Source organism: Physeter macrocephalus, chromosome 12 (assembly GCF_002837175.3).
Source record: "Physeter macrocephalus isolate SW-GA chromosome 12, ASM283717v5, whole genome shotgun sequence".
NCBI classification, from domain to species: Eukaryota; Metazoa; Chordata; class Mammalia; order Artiodactyla; family Physeteridae; genus Physeter; species Physeter macrocephalus.
The window spans coordinates 50,509,125-50,534,129 of NC_041225.1; the positions used below are offsets into that span (position 1 = coordinate 50,509,125).

Consider the following 25,005-nt stretch of genomic DNA (forward strand, 5'->3'; position numbering starts at 1 on the left):
CCACTGTATATTCTTGCCTCCTTTATCAAAGATAAGGTGACCATATGTGCGTGGGTTTATCTCTGGGCTTTCTATCCTGTTCCATTGATCTATATTTCTGTTCTTGTGCCAGTACCATACTGTCTTGATTACTGTAGCTTTGTAGTAGAGTCTGAAGTCAGGGAGCCTGATGCCTCCAGCTCCGTTTTTCTTTCAGAATATTGCTTTGGCTATTCGGAGTCTTTTGTGTTTCGATACAAATTGTGCAATTTTTTGTTCTAGTTCTGTGAAACATGCCAGTGGTAGTTTGATAGGGATTGCATTGAATCTGTATATTGCTTTGGGTAGTATACTCATTTTCACAATGTTAGAATCCTTGTATTCCTGGGATAAACCCCACTTGATCATGGTGTATGATCCTTTTAATTTGCTGTTGGCTTCTATTTGCTAGTATTTTGTTAAGGATTTTTGCATGTGTGTTCATCAGTGATATTGGCCTGCAGTTTTCTTTCTTTGTGACATCTTTGTCTGGTTTGGTATCAGGGTGATGGTGGCCTCGTAGAATGGCTTTGGGTTTGTTCCTCCCTCTACTATATTTTGGAAGAGTTTGAGAAGGCTAGGTGTTAGCTCTTCTCTAAATGTTTGATAGAATTTGCCTGTGAAACCATCTGGTCCGGGGCTTACAATGTTGAATAATAGTGGTGAGAATGGGCAACCTTGTCTTGTTCCTGATCTTAGTGGAAATGGTTTCAGATTTTCACAGTTGAGGACGATGTTGGATGTAGGTTTGTCAAATATGGCCTTTATTATGTTGAGTTAAGTTCGCTCTAGGCCTACTTTCTGGAAGGTTTTTATCATAAATGGGTGTTGAATTTTGTCAAAAGCTTTTTCTGCATCTATTGAGATGATCATATGGTTTTATTCTTCAATTTGTTAATATGGTGTATCACATTGATTGATTTGCATATGTTGAAGAATCCTTGTATTCCTGGGATAAACCCCACTTGATCATGGTGTATGATCCTTTTAATTTGCTGTTGGCTTCTATTTGCTAGTATTTTGTTAAGGATTTTTGCATGTGTGTTCATCAGTGATATTGGCCTGCAGTTTTCTTTCTTTGTGACATCTTTGTCTGGTTTGGTATCAGGGTGATGGTGGCCTCGTAGAATGGCTTTGGGTTTGTTCCTCCCTCTACTATATTTTGGAAGAGTTTGAGAAGGCTAGGTGTTAGCTCTTCTCTAAATGTTTGATAGAATTTGCCTGTGAAACCATCTGGTCCGGGGCTTATGTTTGTTGGAAGATTTATTTTTGCGGTACGCGGTCCTCTCACTGTTGTGGCCTCTTCCGTTGCGGAGCACAGGCTCCCGATGTGCAGGCTCAGCACCATGGCTCATGGGCGTAGCCGCTCCGTGGCCTGTGGCATCTTCCTGGACCAGGGCACGAACCCGTGTCCCCTGCATTAGCAGGCGGACTCCCAACCACTGCTCCACCAGGGAAGCCGTGTTGGAAGATTTTTAATCACAGTCTCAATTTCAGTGCTTGTGATTGGTCTGTTTATATTTTCTATTTCTTCCTTGTTCAGTCTCAGAAGGTTGTGCTTTTCTAAGGCCCTGTCCATTTCTTCCTGGTTGTCCATTTTATTGGCATATAGTTGCTTGTAGTAATCTCTCATGATCCTTTGTATTTCTGCAGTGTCCGTTGTTACTTCTCCTTTTTCATTTCTAATTCTTCTGATTTGAGTCTTCTCCCTTTTTTTCTTGATGAGTCTGGCCAGTGCTTTATCAATTTCGTTTATCTTCTCAAAGAAGCAACTTTTACTTCTATTGATCTTTGTTATTGTTTCCTTCATTTCTTTTTCATTTATTTCTGATCTGTTCTTTATGATTTCTTTCCTTCTGCTAACTTTGGGGGGTTTTTGTTCTTCTTTCTCTAATTGCTGTAGGTGTAAATTTAGATTTATTTGAGATGTTTCTTGTTTCTTGAGGTGGGCCTGTATTGTTATAAACTTCCCTCTTAGAACTGCTTTTGCTGCATCCCATAGGTTTTGGGTCATTGTGTTTCCATTGTCATGTGTTTCTAGGTATTTTTTGATTTCCTTTTTGATTTCTTCAGTGATCTCTTGGTTATTAAGTAGTGTATTGTTTAGTCTCCATGTGTTTGTAGTTTCTACACATTTTTTCCTGTAATTGATATCTAGTCTCATAGCATTGCCGTCGGAAAAGATACTTGATACGATTTCAGTTTTCTTAAATTTACCAAGGCTTGATTTGTGACCGAAGATATGATCTGTCCTGGAGAATGTTCCATGCACACTTGAGAAGAAAGTGTATTCTGTTGTTTTTGGATGGAACGTCCTATAAATATCAATGAAGTCCATCTTGTTTAATATGTCATTTAAAGCTTGTGTTTCCTTATTTATTTTCATTTTGGATTATCTGTCCATTGGTGAGAGTGGGGTGTTAAAGTCCCCCACTATGTTTGTGTTACTGTCAATTTCCCCTTTTATGGCTGTTAGCATTTGCCTTATGTATTGCGGTTGTCCTATGTTGGGTGCATAAATATTTACAGTTGTTATATTTTCTTCTTGGATTGATCCCTTGATCATTATGTAGTGTCCTTCTTTGTATCTTGTAATAGTCTTTATTTTAAAGTTTATTTTGTCTGATATGAGAATTGCTACTCCAGCTTTCTTTTGATTTCCGTTTGCATGGAATATCTTTTTCCATCCCCTCACTTTCAGTCTGTATGTGTCCCTAGGTCTGAAGTGGGTCTCTTGTGGACAGCATATATGCGGTCTTGTTTTTGTATCCATTCAGCCAGTCTGTGCCTTTTGGTTGGAGCATTTAATCCATTTACATTTAACATAATTATTGATATGTATGTTCCTATTTTCATAATTGTTTTGGGTTTGTTATTGTAGGTCTTTTCCTTCTCTTGTGTGTCCTGCCTAGAGAAGTTCCTTTAGCATTTGTTGTAAAGCTAGTTTGGTGGTGGTGAATTCTCTTAGCTTTTGTTTGTCTGTAAAGGTTTTAATTTCTCCATCAAATCTGAATGAGATGCTTGCTGGGTAATCTTGGTTGTAGGTTTTTCTCTTTCGTCACTTTAAATATGTCTTGCCACTCCCTTCTTGCTTGCAGAGTTTCTGCTGAAAGATCAGCTGTTGGGGCTTCTCTGGTGGCACAGTGGTTGAGAGTCTGCCTGCTGATGCAGGGGACACGGGTTTGTGCCCCGTTCTGGGAGGATCCCGCATGCCACGGAGTGGCTGGGCCTGTGAGCCATGGCCGCTGAGCCTGCGCGTCCGGAGCCTGTGCTCTGCAATGGGAGAGGCCACAAGAGTGAGAGGCCCGCGTACCGCAAAAAAAAAAAGATCAGCTGTTAACCTTATGGGGATTCCCTTGTATGTTATTTGTTGTTTTTCCCTTGCTGCTTTTAATATTTTTTCTTTGTATTTAACTTTTGATAATTTGATTAATGTGTGTCTTGGTGTGTTTCTCCTTGGATTTATCCTGTATGGAGCCCTCTGCACTTCCTGGACTTGACTATTTCCTTTCCCATATTAGGGAAGTTTTCATCTATAATCTTTTCAAATATTTTCTCAGTCCCTTTCCTTTTCTCTTCTTCTTCTGGGACCCCTATAATTCGAATGTTGGTGCATTTAATGTTGTCCCAGAAGTCTCTAAGACTGTCCTCGATTCTTTTCATTCTTTTTTCTTTATTCTGCTCTGCAGTAGTTATTTCCAGTATTTTATCTTCTAGGTCATTTATCTGTTCTTCTGCCTCAGTTATTCTGCTATTGATTCCTTCTATAGAATTTTTAATTTCATTGATTGTGGTGTTCATCTTTGTTTTTTTGCACTTTAGTTCTTCTGGGTCCTTGTTAAGCGTTTCTGTATTTTCTCCATTCTATTTCCAAGATTTTAGATTATCTTTACTATCATTACTCTGAATCTTTTTCAGGTAGACTGCCTATTTCCTCTTCATTTGTTTGGTCTGGTGGGTTTTTACCTTGCTCCTTCATCTGCTGTGTGTTTCTCTGTCTTCTCATTTTGCTTAACTTACTGTGTTTCGGGTGTTCTTTTCACAAGATGCGGGTTTGTAGTTCCCGTTGTTTTTGGTGTCTGCCACCAGTGACTAAAGTTGGTTCAGTGGGTTGTGTAGGCTTCCTGGTGGAGGGGACTAGTGCCTGTGTTCTGGTGGATGAGGCTGGATCTTGTCTTTCTGGTGGGCAGGACCACGTCCGGTGGTGTGTTTTGGGTTGTCTGTGACCTTATTATGATTTTAGGCAGCCTCTCTGCTAGTGGGTGGGCTTGTGTTCCTGTGTTGCTAGTTGTTCGGCATAGGGTGTCCAGAACTGTAGCTTGCTGGTTATTGAGTGGAGCTGGGTGTTGGCGTTGAGATGGAGAACTCTAGGAGATTTTTGCCGTTTGATTTTACATGGAGCTGGGAGGTCTCTGGTGGACCAGTGTCCTGAACTCGGCTCTCCCACCTCATTGGCATGGGCCTGACACCCGGCCAGAGCACCAAGTCCCTGCCATCCACATGGCTCAGAATAAAAGGGAGAAAAAAAGAAAGAAAGGAAGAAAAGAAATAAATCAAATAAAGTTATTAAAATAAAAAATAATTATTAAAAATCAAAAAATTAAAAAGTAATTAAAAAAGTAAGAATGAAAGAAGAGAGCAACCAAACCAAAAAACAAATCCACCGGTGATAACAAGTGCTAAAAACTATACTAAAAAAACCCAAAACAGACAGACAGAACCCTGGACAAATGGTAAAAGCAAAGCTATACAGAAAAAGTCACACATAGAAGCGTACACATACACACTGACAAAAAGAGAAAAAGGAAAAAAATATATTTATTGTTGCTCCCAAAGTCCACCGCCTCAATTTGGGATGATTCGTTGTCTACTCAGGCATTCCACAGATGCAGGGTACATCAAGTTGATTGTGGAGATTTAATCTGCTCCTCCTGAGGCTGCTGGGATAGATTTCCGTTTCTCTTCTTTGTTTGCACAGCTCCTGGGGTTCAGCTTTAGATTTGGCCCTGCCTCTGCATGTAGGTCACGTGTAGGCATGTGTTCCCCGTTCAGGCAGGACGGGGTTAAAGGAGCAGCTGCTTCAGGGGCTCTGGCTCACTCAGGCCGGCGGGGAGGGAGGGGTACGGATGCGGGGCGAGCCTGCGGCGGCAGAGGCCAACGGAACGTTGCACAAGCCTGAGGCGCGCCGTGCGTTCTCCCGGGGAAGTTGTCCCTGGATCCCGGGACCCTGGCAGTGGCGGGCTGTACAGGCTCCCGGGAGGGGAGGTGTGGTGAGTGACCTGTGCTGGCACACAGGCTTCTTGGTGGCTGCAGCAACAGCCTTTGTGTTTTATGCCCATCTCTGGGGTCCGCGTTGATAGCTGCAGCTCACGCCCATCTCTGGAGCTCGTTTAGGCGGCGCTCTGAATCCCCTCTCCTTGCGTACCAGGAAACAAAGAGGCAGGAAAAAGTCTCTTGCCTCTTAGGCAGGTCCAGACTTTTTCCCAGACTCCCTCCTGGCTAGCTTTGGCACACTAGCCGCCTTCAGGCTGTGTTCACGCAGCCAACCCTAGTCCTCTCCCTGGGATCTCACCTCCGAAGCCCAAGCCTCAGCTCCCAGCCCCTGCCCGCCCCTTCGGGTGAGCAGACAAGCCTCTCGGGCTGGTGAGTGCTGGTCGGCACTGATTCTCTGTGCGGGAATCTCTCAGCTTTGCCCTCTGCACCCCTGTTGCTGCGCTCTCCTCTGTGGCTCCGAAGCTTCCCCCCCGCCCCCGGCATCCCCACCAGTGAAGGGGCTTCCTAGTGTGTGGAAACTGTTCCTCCTTCACATCCCCCTCCCACTGGTACAGGTCCCATCCCTATTCTTTTGTCTCTGTTTTTTCTTTTTTCTTTTGCCCTACCCGGGTATGTGGGGAGTTTCTTGCCTTTTGGGAGGTCTGAGATCTTCTTCCAGCGTTCAGTAGGTGTTCTGTAGGAGTTGTTCCACATGTAGATGTATTTCTGATGTATTTGTGTGGAGGAAGGTGATCTCCACGTCTTACCCTTCTGCTATCTTGAAGGTCTCCTGGGTTCTAATCAGTTCATGTCATGTCCTTGGGCTATGTCATTCTTTCAGTGGTTGTGTCCTGCCCTCTTCCCTCCTGTTTCACAAGTAGAAGAAAAGAGCATAAAGAGGAGGGGATGGCAGCCATTAAAAAAAAAAAGAAGAAAGAAACCATGCCATTTGTGACAACATGGATGGACCTTGAGGGTATCATGCTAAGTGAAGTAAGTCAGAGAAAGACAAAAATTGTGTGATCTCACTTTTATGTGGAATCCAAAACACAAAACAAACACAACAATGAAAACCAACTCATAGATACAGTGGTTGCCAGAGGGGAGGAAGGTGGGAGGGGCAAAATAGGTAAAGGGGATTAAGAGGTACAAACCTCTATTTATAAAATAAATAAGCCATGGAGACTTAATATACAGCATAAGAAATATGGTCAGTAATATTGTAATAACTTTTTATGGGGACAGATGGTTATTAGACTTATGGTGGTGATTGTTTCATAGTGTATACAAATGTGAAATCCCTATGTAGTACACTTGAAAATGACAAAATATTGTACATCAACTATATTTCAATTAAAAAAACAAAGAGGAAGGAATGAATGAAAGGATATGATTAGTCTAAACTTGAGAGACCAGAGAAGGCTTTACAAAGTGGCTAATGCTTCAACTGATTCTTGAAGAATGAGTAAGAATTTATTAGGTGAAGTTGGAAAGGACATATAATATGTACAAAGAGAGGCACATAGACTTGAAACATCTTTGTGCATTTGGGAATTCCGGTAGTTTGGAATGGTTGGAGCAATGTTAGGAGTTGTGTGTCAGGTTATGAGGTTGAAACAGCTTGATAGGAGCTAGATGGATAGGAAATTGCATTTCCATCTTGTTGGTGACAGCCATCAAAGGGTTTTTAAATATTTGTTCACTCCTAGGATATTTATTGAACACCAACTATGACAAGTGCTAGACTTAAACAGCAGTGAACAAGACACTGCTGTGACCCTTACAGTCTAGAGGTGGAGTTATACCCAAATTCTACCCATCTTTCAAGGCCCAGCCCTTCTGACAAGGTTTGTTCAGCTATCCCAGCTTTATGAATTCCCCCCCTTTGGTATTTATGGTCAGTACCACCCAATTTCAAATCAAGTTAACTGTGTGTTGAATAATGATTATGTGTCTTCTCTTCCTAGTGCTTCTTCCCCCATCTTCTTTTTTGTGGAGAGTAGGGCTTAAACTTTGCTGTAGGATATAGCACAATTGTAAGCATATATTATAATTCAGTAGATATTAAAATTGTAGGATGGAAGAAAAATCAGAGAGGGCAACGTAGGAAACAATCTTGGAAAGTATGGAAGTTGGGGAGAAGAGGAGTTTTGTTTGTTTGTTTTTTTAAGAAATGAGTTGAAGTTGGCTGTCACTTTCCTATGGCTGTGTGCCTCCCTGGTTTTCATGACTTAACGATGGATACCCTCCATCCAGCTATTGAGGACCTTATGAAGTTTCCATTTGGTTGGCATGTTACTGAGGCAACCCAGGCTACATTTGGCTGTGAAAGTGCAATCTGTCTATATTAATCTTAAGTACATATTACAAAATTCTTTTGTAAAGAACTCATCCTCATCAACCAGGGCTCTGTGAGAACCCTAAAATTTGGTTTATGTAGGAAAGGCCAGATATGTTCTTAATTATTTTTCTTTATTAGTTGCTAATATTTTGTACTTAAAAAAATTTTCTTGAAACATAAACCTCTAGAAAAGTTGCAAGTATAGTACAAAGAACTTTTTTTCCCCCTCTGAAACCATTTAAAAATAAGTTGCTAAATTGATGCCCTATCACTCCTCCATAGTTTAGGGTGTTTTTTCTATGAAGGCATTTTCCTATACAACCACAATACAACAATCAATATTAGGAAATTAACATTGATACAATACAAATATTACTGCCCTTCAGGATTTGCCAGTTGCCCCTTAAACGTCCTAAAAAGCAAAATGACCCAGTCCGGTATCAAGTGTTACATTTAGTTATCATATCCCTTTAGTCTCTTTCGGTCTAGATCTGTCACAGAGATCATGCTGTGTTATTGTCATTGCATCCTATCAGATGGTGCACATTTTCAGTTGGTCCCGTTACTGGTGATACTAACTTTGGTCACTCGATTAAGGTGGTATTTGTCACTCTTCTTCACTACAGAATCATCCATTTTCTCTTTATTTTTTTTTATTTTTGAAACAGCTTTATTGAGATAAAATTGCCATACAGTACACCTGACATACTTAAAATGTATAATTTGTAAAGTTTGGACATATGTTTACACCCATGAAACCATCACCACAATTGAGATAATGAACATATACTTTGCTCCCAAAAGCTTCCTTGTGCTTCTTGGGAACCCTGTCCTCTCAGACTTCCTGATCTCTCCTTCAGCCTCTTCAGGCCACCACTGATCTGCTTTCTATAGCTATATATTAGTTTGCATTTTGTTGAATTTTATAAAAGTTGATTCATACAGTCTGTACTCTTATTTTTTTTTTTTTTGTGGCCTGGCTTCTTTGACTCAGCATAATTATTTTGATTCATCCAGTAGTTCATTCGTTTTAATTTTTGAGTAGTGTTCCATTGTATGGGAATACCGCAGTTTGTTTATCCGTTCATCTGTTGATGGAAATTTGGATTGCTTCCAGGTTTTGGCTGTTACTCTTTGTAATTAATTGGTGTTTTATGGTGATGTACTTAGAGACCATGTAAGTCTCCTATTCCTCACTAAACTTTGAATTTATGCATTTATATATATATATATTTTTTTTTTTTTTAAGACTGGATGTGTCCCAATTGACCACTTTTTTTTTTTTTAAAGAAGATGTTGGGGGTAGGAGTTTATTAATTAATTTATTTATTTTTGCTGTGTTGGGTCTTCATTTCTGGGCTTCGTTTCAAGGGCTGTCTCTAGTTGTGGCAAGCGGGGGCCTCTCGCTATCGTGGCCTCTCTTGTTGTGGAGCACAGGCTCCAAACGCGCAGGCTCAGTAGTTGTGGCTCACGGGCCTAGTTGCTCCGCGGCATGTGGGATCCTCCCAGACCAGGGCTCGAACCCGTGTCCCCTGCATTAGCAGGCAGATTCTCAACCACTGTGCCACCAGGGAAGCCCTATGCATTTATATGTTGATACTAGTATGTGGTCACAGATTCCTAATTCATTCAGTAGATTATAATTGTTACTATAATTGTTTTGATGCTCAAATTGTCCCAGATTTGGCAAGTTGGAGCTTGTTCAAATTGGCTTCTGTGCCCTTTCAGCATATCTTTGAGTACTTCTTTATTTTCTGACATAAGAAGATGCTTTAGCCTTATTTTGTATTTCCTTGCTCTGGCCCTGGAATCAGTAATTTCTCCAAGGAGCTCTGGTTCCTTTTAAAGCCTTTCAACAGACATAGCTGGAAAGTATGTGTATATGTTTATATAAGTATGTGTATATGTATATATAAGTACATGTACACATCTGTATCTATTTCTATATTTATCTTTGTATTAAAAACCACGAATTTACATAATCTCCAATTCCAATCCAATATCACAGGGTTTATTTTAGTCTTCTCTCTTCCAAATTTCTAACTCCTTTCTTTGACATTGAAAAACCAGGCTCCCATTAACCGCAATCTGAGTACTTGTACAGTCTTCCCAGCCATACCTCTACTGTGCAGGCTGCTCCCTTGGCTCTGACCTTGGGGAACACACAGCTTAATCCTTGACCTGGCTCTGTTGAATGTTGGTTAAGTGCCTGGCCCTGTTGAGCGCACCAGTTGAGACCCCGGCCCCGCAAACATATTGCTCTAGTCTCTGACTGATCCCCAGCCCCAGCAGACTCTCCGGGTGAGCCCTGGACCTTGCAAACTTGCTGGCTGAGTCTTTGGTCAAGTCACCAGTCCTGGTTTTAGGAACGTACAAGTCATGTCTCAAACTTAGGGCAAGCACCTAGCTGAGGCCCTTGTTGAGACTTTGTTCTTGGCAAACACGCTGGTTGAATCCCCATTCAGACCAGGCCCCAGCAAACATGCCTGTTAAGTCCCTGACCCTGACCAAAGAGCTCCAATTAAAATTTAACCTTACAAAGTGTTTATAATGGTATTTATATCTTTTTCTTAAACTGGAAATCTTGTTTCTAACAACATTAATGTAATTACGTGTTTTACTTTACATATAAAATGTTTCAATGGGAAAAGAGTAGTCTTTTCAACTGGAACAAGTGGGTAACCACATGCAAAAGAATGAAATTGGACCCTTACCTTATACTGTCTACAAAAGTTAAATTGGGGCTTCTCTGGTGGCGCAGTGGTTGGGAGTCCGCCTGCCAATGCAGGGGACGCGGGTTCGTGCCCCGGTTCGGGAGGATCCCACATGCTGCGGAGCGGCTGGGCACATGAGCCATGGCTGCTGGGCCTGCGCATCCGGAGCCTTTGCTCCGCAGCGGGAGAGGCCACAGCAGTGAGAGGCCCGCGTACCGAAAAGAAAAAAAAAAAAAAGTTAAATTGAAGTGGATTGAAATGAAAGAGCTAAAACTGTAAGACTCTTAGGAGAAATTATAGGGGTAAATCTTTATGACCTTAGATTTGGCAACAGATTCTTAAATATGACACCAAAAGCATGAGCAACAAAAGAAAAAATAGATACGTTGGACTTCTTCAAAATTTAAAAAACTTTTGGGTTTCAAAGGACACTATCAAGAAAGTGAAAAGACAAGCCACAGAATGGGAGAATATATTTGCAAATCATATATATCATAAGGGACTTGTATCTAGAATATATAAAGAACTCTGGCAACCCAATTATAAAAAAAAAGACCCATTTAAAAAATGGGCAAAGGATCTAAACAGATGTTTATCTAGAGAAGACATAAGTACATGAAAAAATGTTTGATATCATTAGTCATTAGGGCAGTGAGAATCAAGACCACAGTGAGATGTCAGTTCATACCCCCACGACTGGCTATAATAAAAAAAAGTGAGCTAATAACAAGTATTGTTGAGGACGTGGAAAAATTGGAACACTGCTGGTGGAAATGTAAAATGGTATAGCCATTTTGGAAGACAGTTTGGCAGTTTCTTAAACAGTTAAGTACAAGATCACCATATGATCCAGCAGTTCAACTCCTAGGTATATACCCAAGAGAAATGAAAACATAGGTCCATATAAAACCTTGTATATGAATGTTTATAGCAGCATTATGTGTAATAACTAAAAGATGGAAGTGTCCATCAAGTGATATATGGATAAACAAAATATTGTATATCCATACAATGGATTCCATTGTAGTATTATTTAGCCATAAACAGAAGTGAAGTGCTGATACATACTACAACACAAGTGAACCTTGAAAACATCATACTAAGTTATAGAAGCCAGTTATGAAAGACTACACAGTATATGATTTCATTTATATGAAATGTCCAGAATAGGCAAATTTAGAGTCAGAAAGTAGATTAGTTGTATTTAGGGCTATGGAAGGGATGGGCAGAGGAGAGTGATAGCTAAAGGGTTCAGGATTTATTTTTGAGGTGATAAAAATGGTTTAGAGTTGACTGTTGTGATGGTTGCAGGTTTCTTGGAATATACTAAAAGCCGTTGAGTTGCACACTTCAAGTTGTTGGGCTGTACGTATGTGAATTATCTAAATAAAGCTGTTGAAAAATTTAACCTTGCATGTACAGCATAGTGACTATAGTTAATAATTCTGTACCGAAAGTTGCTGGGAGAGTAGATCTTAAAAGTTCTTCTTACAAGAAAAAAAATTTGTAACTGTATGTGGTGATGGATGTTAACTAGACTTACTGTGGTGATCATTTTGCAGTATATACATATATTGAATCATTATGTTGTACACCTGAAACTAATATCATGTTATATGTCAATTATATTTCAATAAAAAGGTGATAAAAAAGAAAAAAAGATTTAACCCAGATCAAAAAGAAAAAAAGATTTAAAAAAGAAAAAAAGATTTAATTTCTTAAAATGTCCAAAACCAAAATGAAGTCAATTGTATAACTTTACTAAAAATGTTAAAGACATACTATTTTCTTGAATAGGATGATCAATATTGTAAAGATGTTAATTGTGCAATTACAGTAAGTGCAATTACATTTTGAAGAGAGAGTATGCAAATTGATTTTGGAAGAAAAAGTATGTAAGAATAGTCAAGAGGATTTTTAAAGAGAAAAATAATGATGGAGACTTTCCCTTAGATATAAAAGTTACTTGAAAACTATAGTAATTTCAACAGTATGATAGTAGTAAAGAAATAATATTAAAAAAATTTAACCTTGCAATGTGTCAATATCTTTGATTTCATATTTATATCCTTCTTCTCTTAAACTGAAAATCTTGTTCCTAACAATATAAACATAATTACTTACTTGCTTTGTTGTATATATAAAAAGTTTCAAAACAACGCCAGCGTGCCTACTAACAATAAGACCACTGAATAAGGCTCAAGATTTCTTTGCAGCTCTCTTTGCCCCTAGAATATGTTACCTTAAGGATGTATACTATTCTCTAAGGCAAAACATTTTAAAGACATTTGCAATAATTCTTTCCCTTGTCACCAACTTGTTATATAGTTAGAGTTATATTTTTCCATTTGTTTTCAATTTTTAGGGATTGATTTTTTTCTTTTTGATTTTTTTTTTGAATATATAAAATAATTACATGATTCCAGAGTCAGAACTCTTCAGAGAAGAGTCAAGGTCAAGTTAAGGTCTCTTCAGAGAAGTTTCTCATCTATCTCTATTTTCCTTCTACCCTATTCTCTCTTTTTCCCTTTATTAGTTTTATTAATTTTTGGTTTATTCTTCTAGTTTTCTTTTTGCTCTTTGGTATTCTCCCTTCCTTCATGTTACACAAAATATTAAAAAAAATATATATATAACATAAAATATATTTTATGTATATACACACGTATACACACATATATACACACACACATTGCTGTTTGGGACTTTATTTCCTTAATGTATTTTGAAGATCATTCCTTTTTACAGCTGTCTAGTATTCTAGTATGTTGCTGTTTCATAGTTTGTTCACCTGTCTTCTTTTGACAGACGTGAGACCTCTGGACTATGTCCAATCTTCTGCTGTGTTTGGATCCTCGAAGGTAGACTTTAAAAATTAGCTGAAGCAAACAGGAGCCCCAGGTTCCCCTAAGTGGCAAAAGCTTCTATTCCTTATGTATTATAATTTGCACTCTTATTTTCCCTACCCTTTGTTATCTTCCGGAGGGCTAGTTCTACCTGTCCATTCATGTCCAATTTTGCTGCCAAATGAGGTCAGTTCAGATCTTTTCCCCCAAAACAAATTGCAAAAACACTTTAGGTTTGCAGGGATTTTAAAAAATTTCATCATTGCAGATAAGGGATTTTGGATGTATAATAGGCTAAGATAAGCAGTATCTTATGAATGGATGACAGGGTAGTTGATAAATGTCTGACTTGGCAAACTTTGATGCCAGAAAGAAGGGCTTATGTGAACCCTAAAGGCTCTGTGGCATGAGAAAGATGGTCTAAGGTCATTGTGGTTGAAGCAGAGAGAGGGCAGTGTGGGAGGTGGAGGTCCAGGACTGTATAGGGCATGATAGGGCATGTTTAGGAATTTTGTTTTTATCCTAAGAGCAATGGGAATCAGTTAAATGGCTTTAGCTAGGGCATATTTGATCAGTTTTGTTGATGGTTATGCTGTATATTTAAGAAATTAAATAATCCTGTACGTGCTTGTCTAGTTAATATCCATGAGATTCAGCTTCTCATGAGAATGTTGTCACTAGGATGGCGGAGTTGCTTTTGGGGAAACACCAATTCTCTACCTTTGTGGGCCCAGCCGCTCCGCGGCATGTGGGATCTTCCCGGACCAGGGCACAAACCCGTGTCCCTTGCATCGGCAGGCGGACTCTCAACCACTGCGCCACCAGGGAAGCCCCTCTTTACTCTTCTAAGTTTTATGTCTTCATCAGTAGCTTAATTAACACTGGAAAGTATCTCTGCTGAAGCAGATACAGTACTTGAGCAGCTTTCAACTTTTACTCTAAATCAGAAGCTTTAAAAATAGATAAAATTCTCAGCGCTCCTTCACACTTGTTCATAAAGAGACTTGGCCTTCTTCCTTTCCACACTCCAAAGATATACTGTTTTTTGAAGTCTGAAACTGCAGTGTTGGGTTATGGTCCTTGGCTTTTTCCTGTCTGTCTTTGGGCAATGTTTTCTCATTTTTCTCTACCTAGGGAAGGTATGGAGGTAATAAAAGTTATGTTTTGGGGGACTTCCCTAGTGGTGCAGTGGTTAAGAATCCGCCTGCCAATGCAGGGGACACGGGTTCAAGCCCTGGTCCAGGAAGATCCCACATGCTGTGGAGCAACTAAGCCTGTGCCACAACTACTGAGCCTGCGTTCTAGAGCCCGTTAGCCACAACTGCTGAGCCCGCATGCCACAACTACTGAAGCCCGTGCACCTAGAGCCCGTGTTCCACAACAAGAGAAGCCACCCCAATGAGAAGCCCGTGCACTGCAATGAAGAGTAGCCCCCACTTGCTGCAACTAGAGAAAGCCCATGTGCAGCAGTGAAGACCCAATGCAGCCAAAAATAAATAAATAAATTTATTTTAAAAAGTTATGTTTTTGTATACTAAAAGTTATTTAAAGTAATTTAGTTCAGTTTTAGCAAACATATCTTGGTGATAAACTCTGCTTCTTTTTACTTGGAAATATCATTATTTCATTCTTCTTGAATTGTTGGCTAAAGGATTCTAGGTTCATAGTTATTTTCTCTCAGTACCATGAAGATATTAATCTGTTTTCTTCTGATTCCACTGTTGGCATTGAGAAATCAGTTGTTGGTCCAACTATTCTTCATTTGTGTGCTTTTTTCCTTTTGCTGTTCTTAAGATCTTGTCTTTGTATTTGGCATTCTTTAGTTTGACTGTTACTGGACTAGGTGTGGATTTCTCTTTATCTTGTTAGGGATTTAGTGGGCTTCCTGATTCTGAGATTTAGTTTCTTTCCACATCTCTGGAAATGCTTAGCCATTGTCTTCTTCAAATATCGTCTCTTCTTCATTATCTATTTTCTCCTTTTAGATCTAAAGACACATTAGAACTTCTCATCTGCATCCTCAACATTCTTTAATTCTTTTATTTTCTATCTCTTTGTTTCCCTATGTTGCCTCCTGAATAATTTTATTTAGATCTATATTCTAGTTCTCTGGTCTGTCCATTTAATTTTTAATTTTAATTAAAGTCTTTTTTCTAAACTATTTTTGATTTCTTTTCTGATTTGCCTGGTAGATTTCTATAGTTTCTTTTTCCTTGTTCATATTTTCTAGCCTTTTATTTTTTGAAACCTAATGACTATTTCATGTATGGGTATCTCGCAATTTCAGCCTCTGAAGGCTCTGAAGGTGTGTTTCTGCCTTTTGCTGTTTCTGCTAATGTTCTGTTTTTTGGTGGTGGTTGTTGTTTTCTATGAGCTCATGTTCCTTGGAAATTTATCCGTGGGAATTCATTGAATCCTGGCTGAAGTTGCATTCTTGCAAAAGAGGATTTTTCTTTGTTTGTGCTACTTCTCTGGGGACCTAAATTCTTGGCTTGAGGGGTAGGGTTTTGTTTGTTTTTGTGGGGTGTTGTTTTTTTTTTTTTTGACTGAATTTTGTCTACAAATCTGTGTGAAAGCTGGCTTATGGTTATGAATTTTGGGGATAAATGTTTTCGCCTTTGCCCACTGCCATTTTCCTTTTTGACCTCTTCTGCGTGTCACATCTAGTGCCTACTTTGGGTAGGTTCAGGTCTGATCTTTTGTCTTTGGTGCTCCTTGCAGCCAGAGTAGAATCCTAAGGTCCCTAAAGGTTTGGTAGGTAGCTTCAGGGCAGAATATGCAGACTGTGTGCTTAATTCCTAAGGTTGCAGTTTTCATTTAGTTTTTGTCTTCTGATGATTCCTTATTTTGTTCTCAGCGGTCATTTTGTTCCCAACACAATCATTAACACAAAAATATATTAAAAATTTAAAATCCAGTTTCTTAAAGGTATTTTTATTGGGAGAGTAATTGGTCATGCTGGTGGAATTAAAGATTAAACTAATTCTTAAAAAAATTAGTATCTATCCTACTTTTCTAACAGTCTTTGACCCCTGAACACGTAAGAAATGCAGAAAAAGCACAGAAGTACAAGATCAGAACCAGTTGTACTAATATGTGTTTGTGTATACACACACACACACACACATATATTTCTACAAGTAGGTAAGTGGGTAGGTAGGAGGGACGATAGATATACACATCTTGCTTTGGGCATTTATGTGACTTACGTGTTATTAGGACAGTTTAAATTTGATGGTCTTCCCTAGACCTTTGTGAGTGATCACAAGATAACAAGCCTACTTAAGTGAAGAAATGGCCGTTTGGTGATATTTGAGAGAGGATTTTGAAAAACCTTAGGCAACATCCCTTAATACAGTTTGCATCCAGAACCTTTAGAGAAGATTACTGTCATTGGCAATTAGGTGGAATTGTGTCACTTGTGAATTGTGCTAAGATCATAGAAGGTTATATTTCTGAGAGTAGTGGCTAGACACTCAGGAATAATGGGCAGACAAAAGAAGAGAAAGTTTAAAAAGAAAAAGCACTCACTAACAGCATTGAGTATCACCAGATTCACCTTTTCTTGAGTTTGGTTTGCATGGAGGAAATCTGTTGAAGGATTTTCACAGTGAGAAGTTCGTGTTTGGATGCCTGTCTGCCTTTTGAAGTAAGACATGTACATCTTTTTAAAAAATAATTTATTTATTTATTTATGGCTGCATTAGGTCTTTGCTCCTGCATGCAGGCTTTCTCTAGTTGTGGCAAGCGGGGGCTACTCTAAGTTGCGGTGCGCGGGCTTCTCATTGCGGTGGCTTCTCTTGTTGCGGAGCACGGGCTTCAGTAGTTGTGGCATGCGGGCTCAGTAGTTGTGGCTCACGGGCTGTAGAACGCAGGCTCAGTAGTTGTGGCACATGGGCTTCATTGCTCCACGGCATGTGGGATCTTCCCAGACCAGAGCTTGAACCCATGTCCCCTACGTTGGCAGGTGGATTCTTAACCACTGCGCCACCAAGGAAGTTCTAAGACATGTACATCTTGATTTAGTCTCTTTATTTGAGTTAAGAATCTCTTTAAAGGACTGACAGTATATAGAAAAACACTTTCTTTTTCAGACTCATTTTATTTTCAGTTCATGGTAAGACAAAGGATGTCTGTTTCTTAGCTGTAGGTTTCTGTCAGATTACTTGGTGAGAAAGTACATTAGGTGTTGTAACATCATCTCTACACCTTTGTCCTTCCTCTGCCAACTCCCTCCTTTCGTTTTCCCAACAAGTTTGGATTCAAATTCTGGCTTTGTCATTTAACAGGTGAGGTGACTAGTCAGTAAGCGATCTAAGCTCAGTTTTCTAGTGAGTTCAATGGGGTTAATGTCAACCCTAAAGACATTGTGAGAATTAACACAACATGTAAAATACCTAGTGCTGAGCAGAGTAGCCATCGATCAATATCACTTCCCTCAGCTTGAATTTTAGAAAACTGATTCTCAGTTTTTGGACATTCTAAGTGTGTTTTCTATTCATTCATTATACTTTCATTCATGTAAACTGTTTTGTGAAATGCTGATCCTGTTCCTGGGAACATTTGTGAAGGATAGTTTTTCAGGGATATTGTAGAGGGATGGATGAGGTGACCTGTTGGAAACTCCCTTGGTATATGCCAACTAGCCCCTTTATTATATATAATTAATTTTGAAAATCATCTTATTTCAGATACCATGTTATTAGGCTATTATTCTCCCATCTTTTCATCTCAGGTGTTTAGAGAAATTAAGTAGAATATGACTGCTAAGCCAATACTTATTCATTTTCTGTTTGATACTCATTTTGCCTTAGCTCTATATGGATATATATCTGTTTCTTCTTTTAAGGGAGAAATTCTACAGTCTTTATGTGGAAAACTGTCTGTAAGCTGATCTGGTCATTAGATTTTCATATCGTTTAACTCTGCAGATTTACTTGGTATATTGTATCATCACCTTGTGTTGTCATATTTTTTTATTGTACAATTAAGACAAGTACTCTAAAATAAGAAAGAGCAGGGTTATGAATCATATCTCCTAGGATTGTGTGGAATAAAGGAGATAATGTATATAATGTCCTTAGCTTTAAGCTTGGAACGTGTAAGTGCTCAGAGAATGCTTACTGTAAACTATTATTATATGTGTCCCTCATCTTCCAGATTTGAAATTCTTTAAGAACAGGAACTGTGTAATATATATACTTCATATATTATGGACTCAGTGTTTTACTTATTAATATATTTTTATTCTCATCATACTTTTTAATGTTTCATCTTTTGTCTTACAGTGATGAAACTAGAGGATCTGTTTGTAGATGATTCAGGTCGGTATTTGGCTGTTCAGTTCCATCTGGAATGTGCATATGTATTTTTATATTATTATGAATATAAAAAAGCAAAAGATCAGTTCAATATTGCTAAAGACATCTGCAGATTAAAAATTGATTTGACAGGTAAGATTTTTTTTACATTTTGTGGATAATTGATTTATTTTTATGATAAACTAATATATAATTGGCAGTTTGGCTGTATTGTATGGTTGTATTTTATTATCTGTGTCCTCTTGTTTGCTTTACAAAAATCGATTTTAAAGATTTTATTTAAAAAATTCATAGTTTTAGAACAAAGTTGAAATCATATACTTTCTTTATTCTTGCAGATGCCCATGTCTAGTTAGACATGTCAGTAATATGTGGCAGCCGGGCAGTACACAAATAACTTTGTGTATTTGGTTGTGCATGTGGGCTTCCCAAGGCCCCTCCTGATTCCCAAATTTAGTTTGCCCTTTCTGTTAAATACCCACCTGCGGCTTCCATCCTGCCTTTCTTGTATTTCTTAAGAACAGAAATTTTTGACTGTTTTGTTTAGATGTTTCTTCATTGCCTTAGAACACTGTCTGGCATACAGTAGGCACTCAATAAACATTTGTTGGAAGAACAAATAAATTGCAGAATTTTTCCCACGATCTCTGTGTTTTTTCTGAGTACCAAATAAGAAACATTATTTTCTCTTAATGTATTGCCCTGTCCCTAGTCTCACAATATAATTGGCATTCTATATTGAAGGCGTTCATGAAAGTCAGACATCATCAGTGGGTCACACCATTTATACCTGTTGAACCTGGGCTCTGTGAATGTAGAAACAACAATCTGTGAATGTTGAAATGATTGAAACTATTTGTCCTGCCTAGGCTTGGTCTAGATTATCTCTAAGGCCCATTCTCAGTCCCCACACTCTGTGCTTATTGTGGTAGTCCTGTCAATTAAATCCTTCAGATACATTATGAGGTAAATGTGACTTTGTTACCTAGTCTGGGATCTTAACCACCTTTTATTACATTGTTTGTATGGGGAGGATTATTAAATATCCAACTTATAACTTTGTGACAATGGCCAAGTGTAAGTTGGAGTCTTGTGTTTGAGATATATGTAATATAAGTTGTGAGGTTAGTTTCAGAGATTTTGTTTTTAAATATTTCGGCCCTAGGAGACTTTTTTTTTTTGGATTATTTAAAAAACTAGTATGATGGTACTCAGTATAGTCAGCTTTAGCTGTTGGTGTATTTACTGGCTAGTTCTTCATATTTTTTTCCAAGTTAAGACTGCAGAACTTAAAAATACAAATGTGCTCACAAATATAAAATGAGAATCAGATTATTACTTTTTTCTTTTCAGCTCTAGCCTTACTATATAAAAGTAAGCTGTGTTAGACCATCTCAATAGCTATTTTTAGTATAACGTGTTTATTAAATGGTTGTTGTATAAAGTAGAGCCAGACTCATCACAGGATAAAATCCAGACTTCTTAGACTGGTCTTTGTAATCAAGGGTCTTTGTAATCTGACTCTTGCCAGAGAATAGATATCAGAGCTTTTGCTTCTCTTAAAGCTGTTCTGCAGCAAGTTATTTCAGATACAAAATGAAAAAAAATTTGGTCTTACGTGGAGCCAGATAGTGTAATAGAAAGACTGTGGGGTTTAGAACCTGAAGACCGTGGCTTTAAGCCCTGCCTCTGATACTGAAAACCCTGTGATCTTGAGCAAATGACTGCACTTCAGAACTTCCATTTTTTCATCTGTTGTTGGAGAGGATAGTATTTCTTCTCCCTGTGACACCTAATGAGTTATCTTTTTTGAGGAGGGAGGTAGTTTAGTGAAAAAGTAAGTATGTGGAAACTAGTGGCAGAAATCCTGGGTTTGAGTTCTGGCTTTATAATTTTATGAAAAGTCATTTTAAAGTCATCTTTGGGCCTCAGGTTTCTCTTATTTGAAATGGAGAAAATACCTCATAAGCTCTAAAGCGCTCTGAAAATACTACTCTTTAAGATTGTACTGTATGTCTGATTGACAAGTTGATACATATAATTTAGTATATATTTTTTCAGGCGCTTTGGGAAAAAGGACATGGTTCCAGGAAAATTACGTGGCCCAACTTATTCTAGATGTAAGAAGGGAAGGAGCTGTGTTTTCAAATTATGAATTCACTCCAGCACCCACTCCTCAGGAATATTTAACCAAGGTTAGTAGGATGGTAAGTTATTTAAATTAGCATCCAAGCCTAACAGTTTCCATAGGTGAGTTTTGTAGAAACACTGGATGGGGTGGGAAGAAGCTTCTTTTGACCCTTCTTGAGCTTTTACAAGGTGGCTGGATGTTTTAAACAAAACAAAACAAAACAGGACCCAATTTTTTAAGCCATTTTTACCCTTAAATAGAGATAAAGTGTTGTTTTTTTCCTAGACTTCAGTAAGTATGAATTAGCAATGCAGTTAGTTAGTATTACTGCCCTTGAAAAAAGTCCAAAAGGCAGACTGAGTAGAGACTAATTTTTCCAGTGGCTACCATATTTTTTGCCTTCTGTTGCTATTTTCAAATATTAAGAGCCTTGAAATTTCTTGGGTTTCTTCTAAATATGTAAACAGATGATCAGAATTCCTTTTTACCAGTTTTCTGATCTGTCCTTAGTTACTATGTCATTACTGGGCTGGTTGCTGCCTTAGTATGTTTTCTTGACTTGGCTAATACATTCTCTTGTAGCTTAAATTTATAGCTTTTAGTCAGTTTACCTGCTCAATAGGCCTTTCCATCGCTCCATGGAGGCCATTAGCATTTACATTTTCTTATCCCAGAGACCCCAAACCAACATTTTTGCTTGTTCTTTGGTTGATGTTACTGTCCTTGAAGCCCATGTTTTGCTAGTTTTCATTCCAGAGCCTGCGAACAAATTTACTTGGTGCATTGAACACTAAAATTCTGTTGTGTACTGAAAATAATGCCAAGGGTAGGGACAGGGAGATGGGAAAGTGGCAGCAGTAAGGAGTCCTGAGGAAGGCCTCTGATGCGATCTTACGCCCCTCCTGGGCTTGCTCCAGGTTCTCTGTTTGCTTTTGTGGTAACTTCAGGGTGGGGACAGTTACTGATCTAAGAGGAGAAGGAAGGAAGGAAGGAAGGGAAAGATGGAGAAACTCAGGGATGAGACTGCACAGGGGACAGCCTATATCTCCTGACGTAGGTAGAGCCACAGTTGAACAAGTATTTGTACTGCTGTGTTGATACTGGTCAGGGAACTGTGTTGATACCTGCTTCCATCCTCCATTTCCTCCTTGTATATACCAGAGCCTCCTCCTTCAGCTATTTGATGTAACCCAAGTCCCTCCCTGAGTCTTAGATTAAGTATCATAAGCCTGGTTTTTAGGCCATAGCACAGCATCAATGAAAAGAGATTTAATTCCACAATCTAAGCACTTAATTCAGTAATCCATTGTTGTTTGTTTATTAGTGTGGAGTTCTCGTATTGAAAATTGTCTCCTATGATTATAAATAGGATGTGATGACTCTTATGAGGAATGTATAAAAATGATGTACAATTTAATACAGAATTTATTCTTTCATACTTGAAATAAAATACATTCTGATAATTTTTTGATCTTCATTAATTACCACTTACAGGTGGAAAGTGCAAATTATGTGATGTAGGTATGGATTAGATAGAAACAGCTTTTTACTCATGGGTGGAAGATAGACTTGCTTGTTTAATTAGTTATGTATCATATTTCCTTATTCAGATACCATTAGATTATAAAATACACCATCTGTTTAATAACCAAACTCTTCAGGAAAAAAGGAACACTATTATAGTGATTATAAAATACATTGTGATTAGAAATGTTACAATGTGAAGATGTATATCTTAGAATTGAAGAAATACAGTAATTTTATTGCCAGTGAGGAACATAGTGTTTCCCTTTGGACCTTGCTAGATTTTTAATCTGTTATTAATGGGGAATTACATAACCTGAAGCTATTGGACTTCAGGCTTTAATAAGCCAACAGTTATGAGCAACCCCAATGTGCAAATCAAAGGCGCAGTCTCTGTTCTTTATTATTCAATCATGGGGGCACGGTGTGAGGAGGGAGAATAAATTAAAATTGTATATTCTCAGAAAACACAAACAGATACATGATCAGCATCATTGATAAGAAATATACATTAAATGCTGAATATGGTGTGTCCCATGAATTGGAGATAAATTACGTGCTAATTTCTTTTTCTTTTTTTTACATTAAGCACAATACAGCAATTTATAAAGATGCTTAAAATGAATACAAAGGGAAATAAAGATCACAGAATTACACATTGTACAGCAGTGTGTCACATATAAGATGGTGTAAATGAATACACCAGGATGGTGTTTAACTAAAGATAAAACGGCACCCATTGATTTGCTGCTTCTACACAACCCGCTTTCATACAGATTGAAAGGGTATCAAATTAGTAGTTGCAAAGTCAGTTCTTGCATGTGATTTTAGCTTAAAAGGTTTCAGAAAACATCTGCAATATCAGTTTTCTTTTTTGTCAGCTGTAATGTCAAGGATATTCAGAACAAGAAAAATGCAATAATACAGGACAATCCAGATCTGTGCCTTATGTGACTGGCCTCTGCTGCAGGATTGTAGAAGGTTATGTGCAAAAACAAAGTCTGTCCAAAAGTCCACACTCTTGCAGTTTCAGGCTTTAGTTTGATTATCTAGATATAACGTTTATTACGCAGCAAGGGCAGCATTAAAAGAAGAAACAAATTTATGATGGATGAGCAATAACAGTATCATAAGCATCACTTGACTAGGAGGTCTGAAAGACTGTAGCTAAATTTTTTTTTTTTTTTTTTTTTTTTTTTTGTGGTACGCGGGCCTCTCACTGCTGTGGCCTCTCCCGCTGCGGAGCACAGGCTCCGGACGCGCAGGCTCAGCAGCCATGGCTCACGGGCCCAGCCGCTCCGCGGCATGTGGGATCTTCCCGGGCCGGGGCACGAACCTGTGTCCCCTGCATCGGCAGGTGGACTCTCAACCACTGCGCCACCAGGGAAGCCCTGTAGCTAAATTCTTGATTCAGTAGAATGTTATGAGGTTAGAGTGGGACTAAAGCAGGACAGTATTTTAAATTTGTGGCTTGTAGAACACATAGGCAAGTGAGTAGTGCAGCCAACCAGTTTTAATTTCAAAAAGAGCTGAATAGGAACTTAGAGTATCTTGAATGAAGATTGAAACTATTTTGATCACCTGTTTGTAGCTGAAGAGTAATAAATAATGCCTTGTTGTTAAGGCTGACCTGTCTCAGATCTTCTGTGGGGGCCGGAGGGGAAGGAGTCCTGGCTGGGAGGTGGAGACTTGGGTCCCTGTCACATCTTTATTGGCTAGACGAGGTGAGAACCTGGGAAAGTTATTGTATTTTTAGCTTCCTCATTTGTTTTTCCCCACATCACACTTTAAAAAAAATATATATTTATTTATTTATTCGGCTGCGGTGGGTCTTAGTTGCGGCACGTGGGCTCTTGGTTGCAGTGTGCGGGCTTCTCTCTCATTGTGGCACGTGGACTTAGTTGCCCTGCAGCATGTGGGTTCTTAGTTCCCTGGACAGAGATTGAACCCTGCATTGGACGGCGGATTCTTAACCACTGGACCACCAGGGAAGTTCCCACATCACACTTTTTTTAAGGGATCAGATTAGATCTATAAAGGTACTCCACAAACATTGGATATTAATAAGCAGGTTGATACAACCCTATCTGGATGTGAAGGTGAGAGTTTTGGATACTCTAGAGCTGCACTGTCCAATATGGCAGCCACATATGGTTATTAATCACTTGAAAGTTGGTTGGTCCAAACTTAGATGTGCTGAAGTGTGAAAGATGTACTAGATTTCATAAGCTGTGTATGAAAGAGTATCTAATTAATAATTTTCTGTTGATACATGTTACAAGGATAATATTTTTGATGTATTAGGTTAAATCACTTAATTTTTTTTTTTTTTTACTTTTTAAAGTATAGCTGTTAGAAAATTTAGAATTACATAAGTAGCTTTCTAAAAAAATATATGAAAGGCTTGTAATGAAAACGGTTGGCCACCAGGGTGCGCTGTGCACCTGCCAGCTCTGCCTTTTGAGGTTGTGCGGGTCAGGGAGGAGGAGGCACTTTTTCAGCGGAGCCTGAGTAGCCGCCTAAAGTTGTGTGTTTCTCCTGTCAGCAGTTGTTGGAGGTTGTTGTACTCTTTTCTCTTTTCTCGAAACCTTATAGACAGAGCTAGGCCTACAGTTTAGTCTTCTTAGTTTTAGCTACTTCTATTGAATTAGAAAAAAATTTAAATCAGGTTTATTGAGGAATGATTTACATAAAATAAAACACTTATTTTAAGTGTCCAGTTTGATGAGTTTTGACAAATAGGTAGACCCATGTAACCACCACTGTAATCAAAATACAGAACCATTTCCATTAGGCCAAAAAGTCCACCCATACTCCTTTGCAGTCAATCACTTTCCCTCCCACTGGTCTGCTTTCT

The 25,005-nt window shown here is 38.7% G+C and overlaps 1 protein-coding gene across 7 annotated transcripts in view; it reads left to right on the forward strand.

The window, feature by feature from the left end:
• Positions 1–25,005, forward strand: part of TTC27 (tetratricopeptide repeat domain 27) — a 184,497-nt gene that overhangs the window by 23,409 nt on the left and 136,083 nt on the right. For 2 of the 7 annotated variants that reach the window (XM_055089104.1, XM_055089106.1), the window contains exons 6-7: positions 18,461–18,625; positions 20,540–20,700. In XM_055089104.1, coding sequence (XP_054945079.1) covers positions 18,461–18,625; positions 20,540–20,700 — 326 coding nt within the window. The remainder of the gene's footprint in view (positions 1–18,460; positions 18,626–20,539; positions 20,701–25,005) is intronic. The other 5 variants (XM_024118809.3, XM_024118811.3, XM_055089105.1 and 2 more) reach the window with 4 other exon arrangements.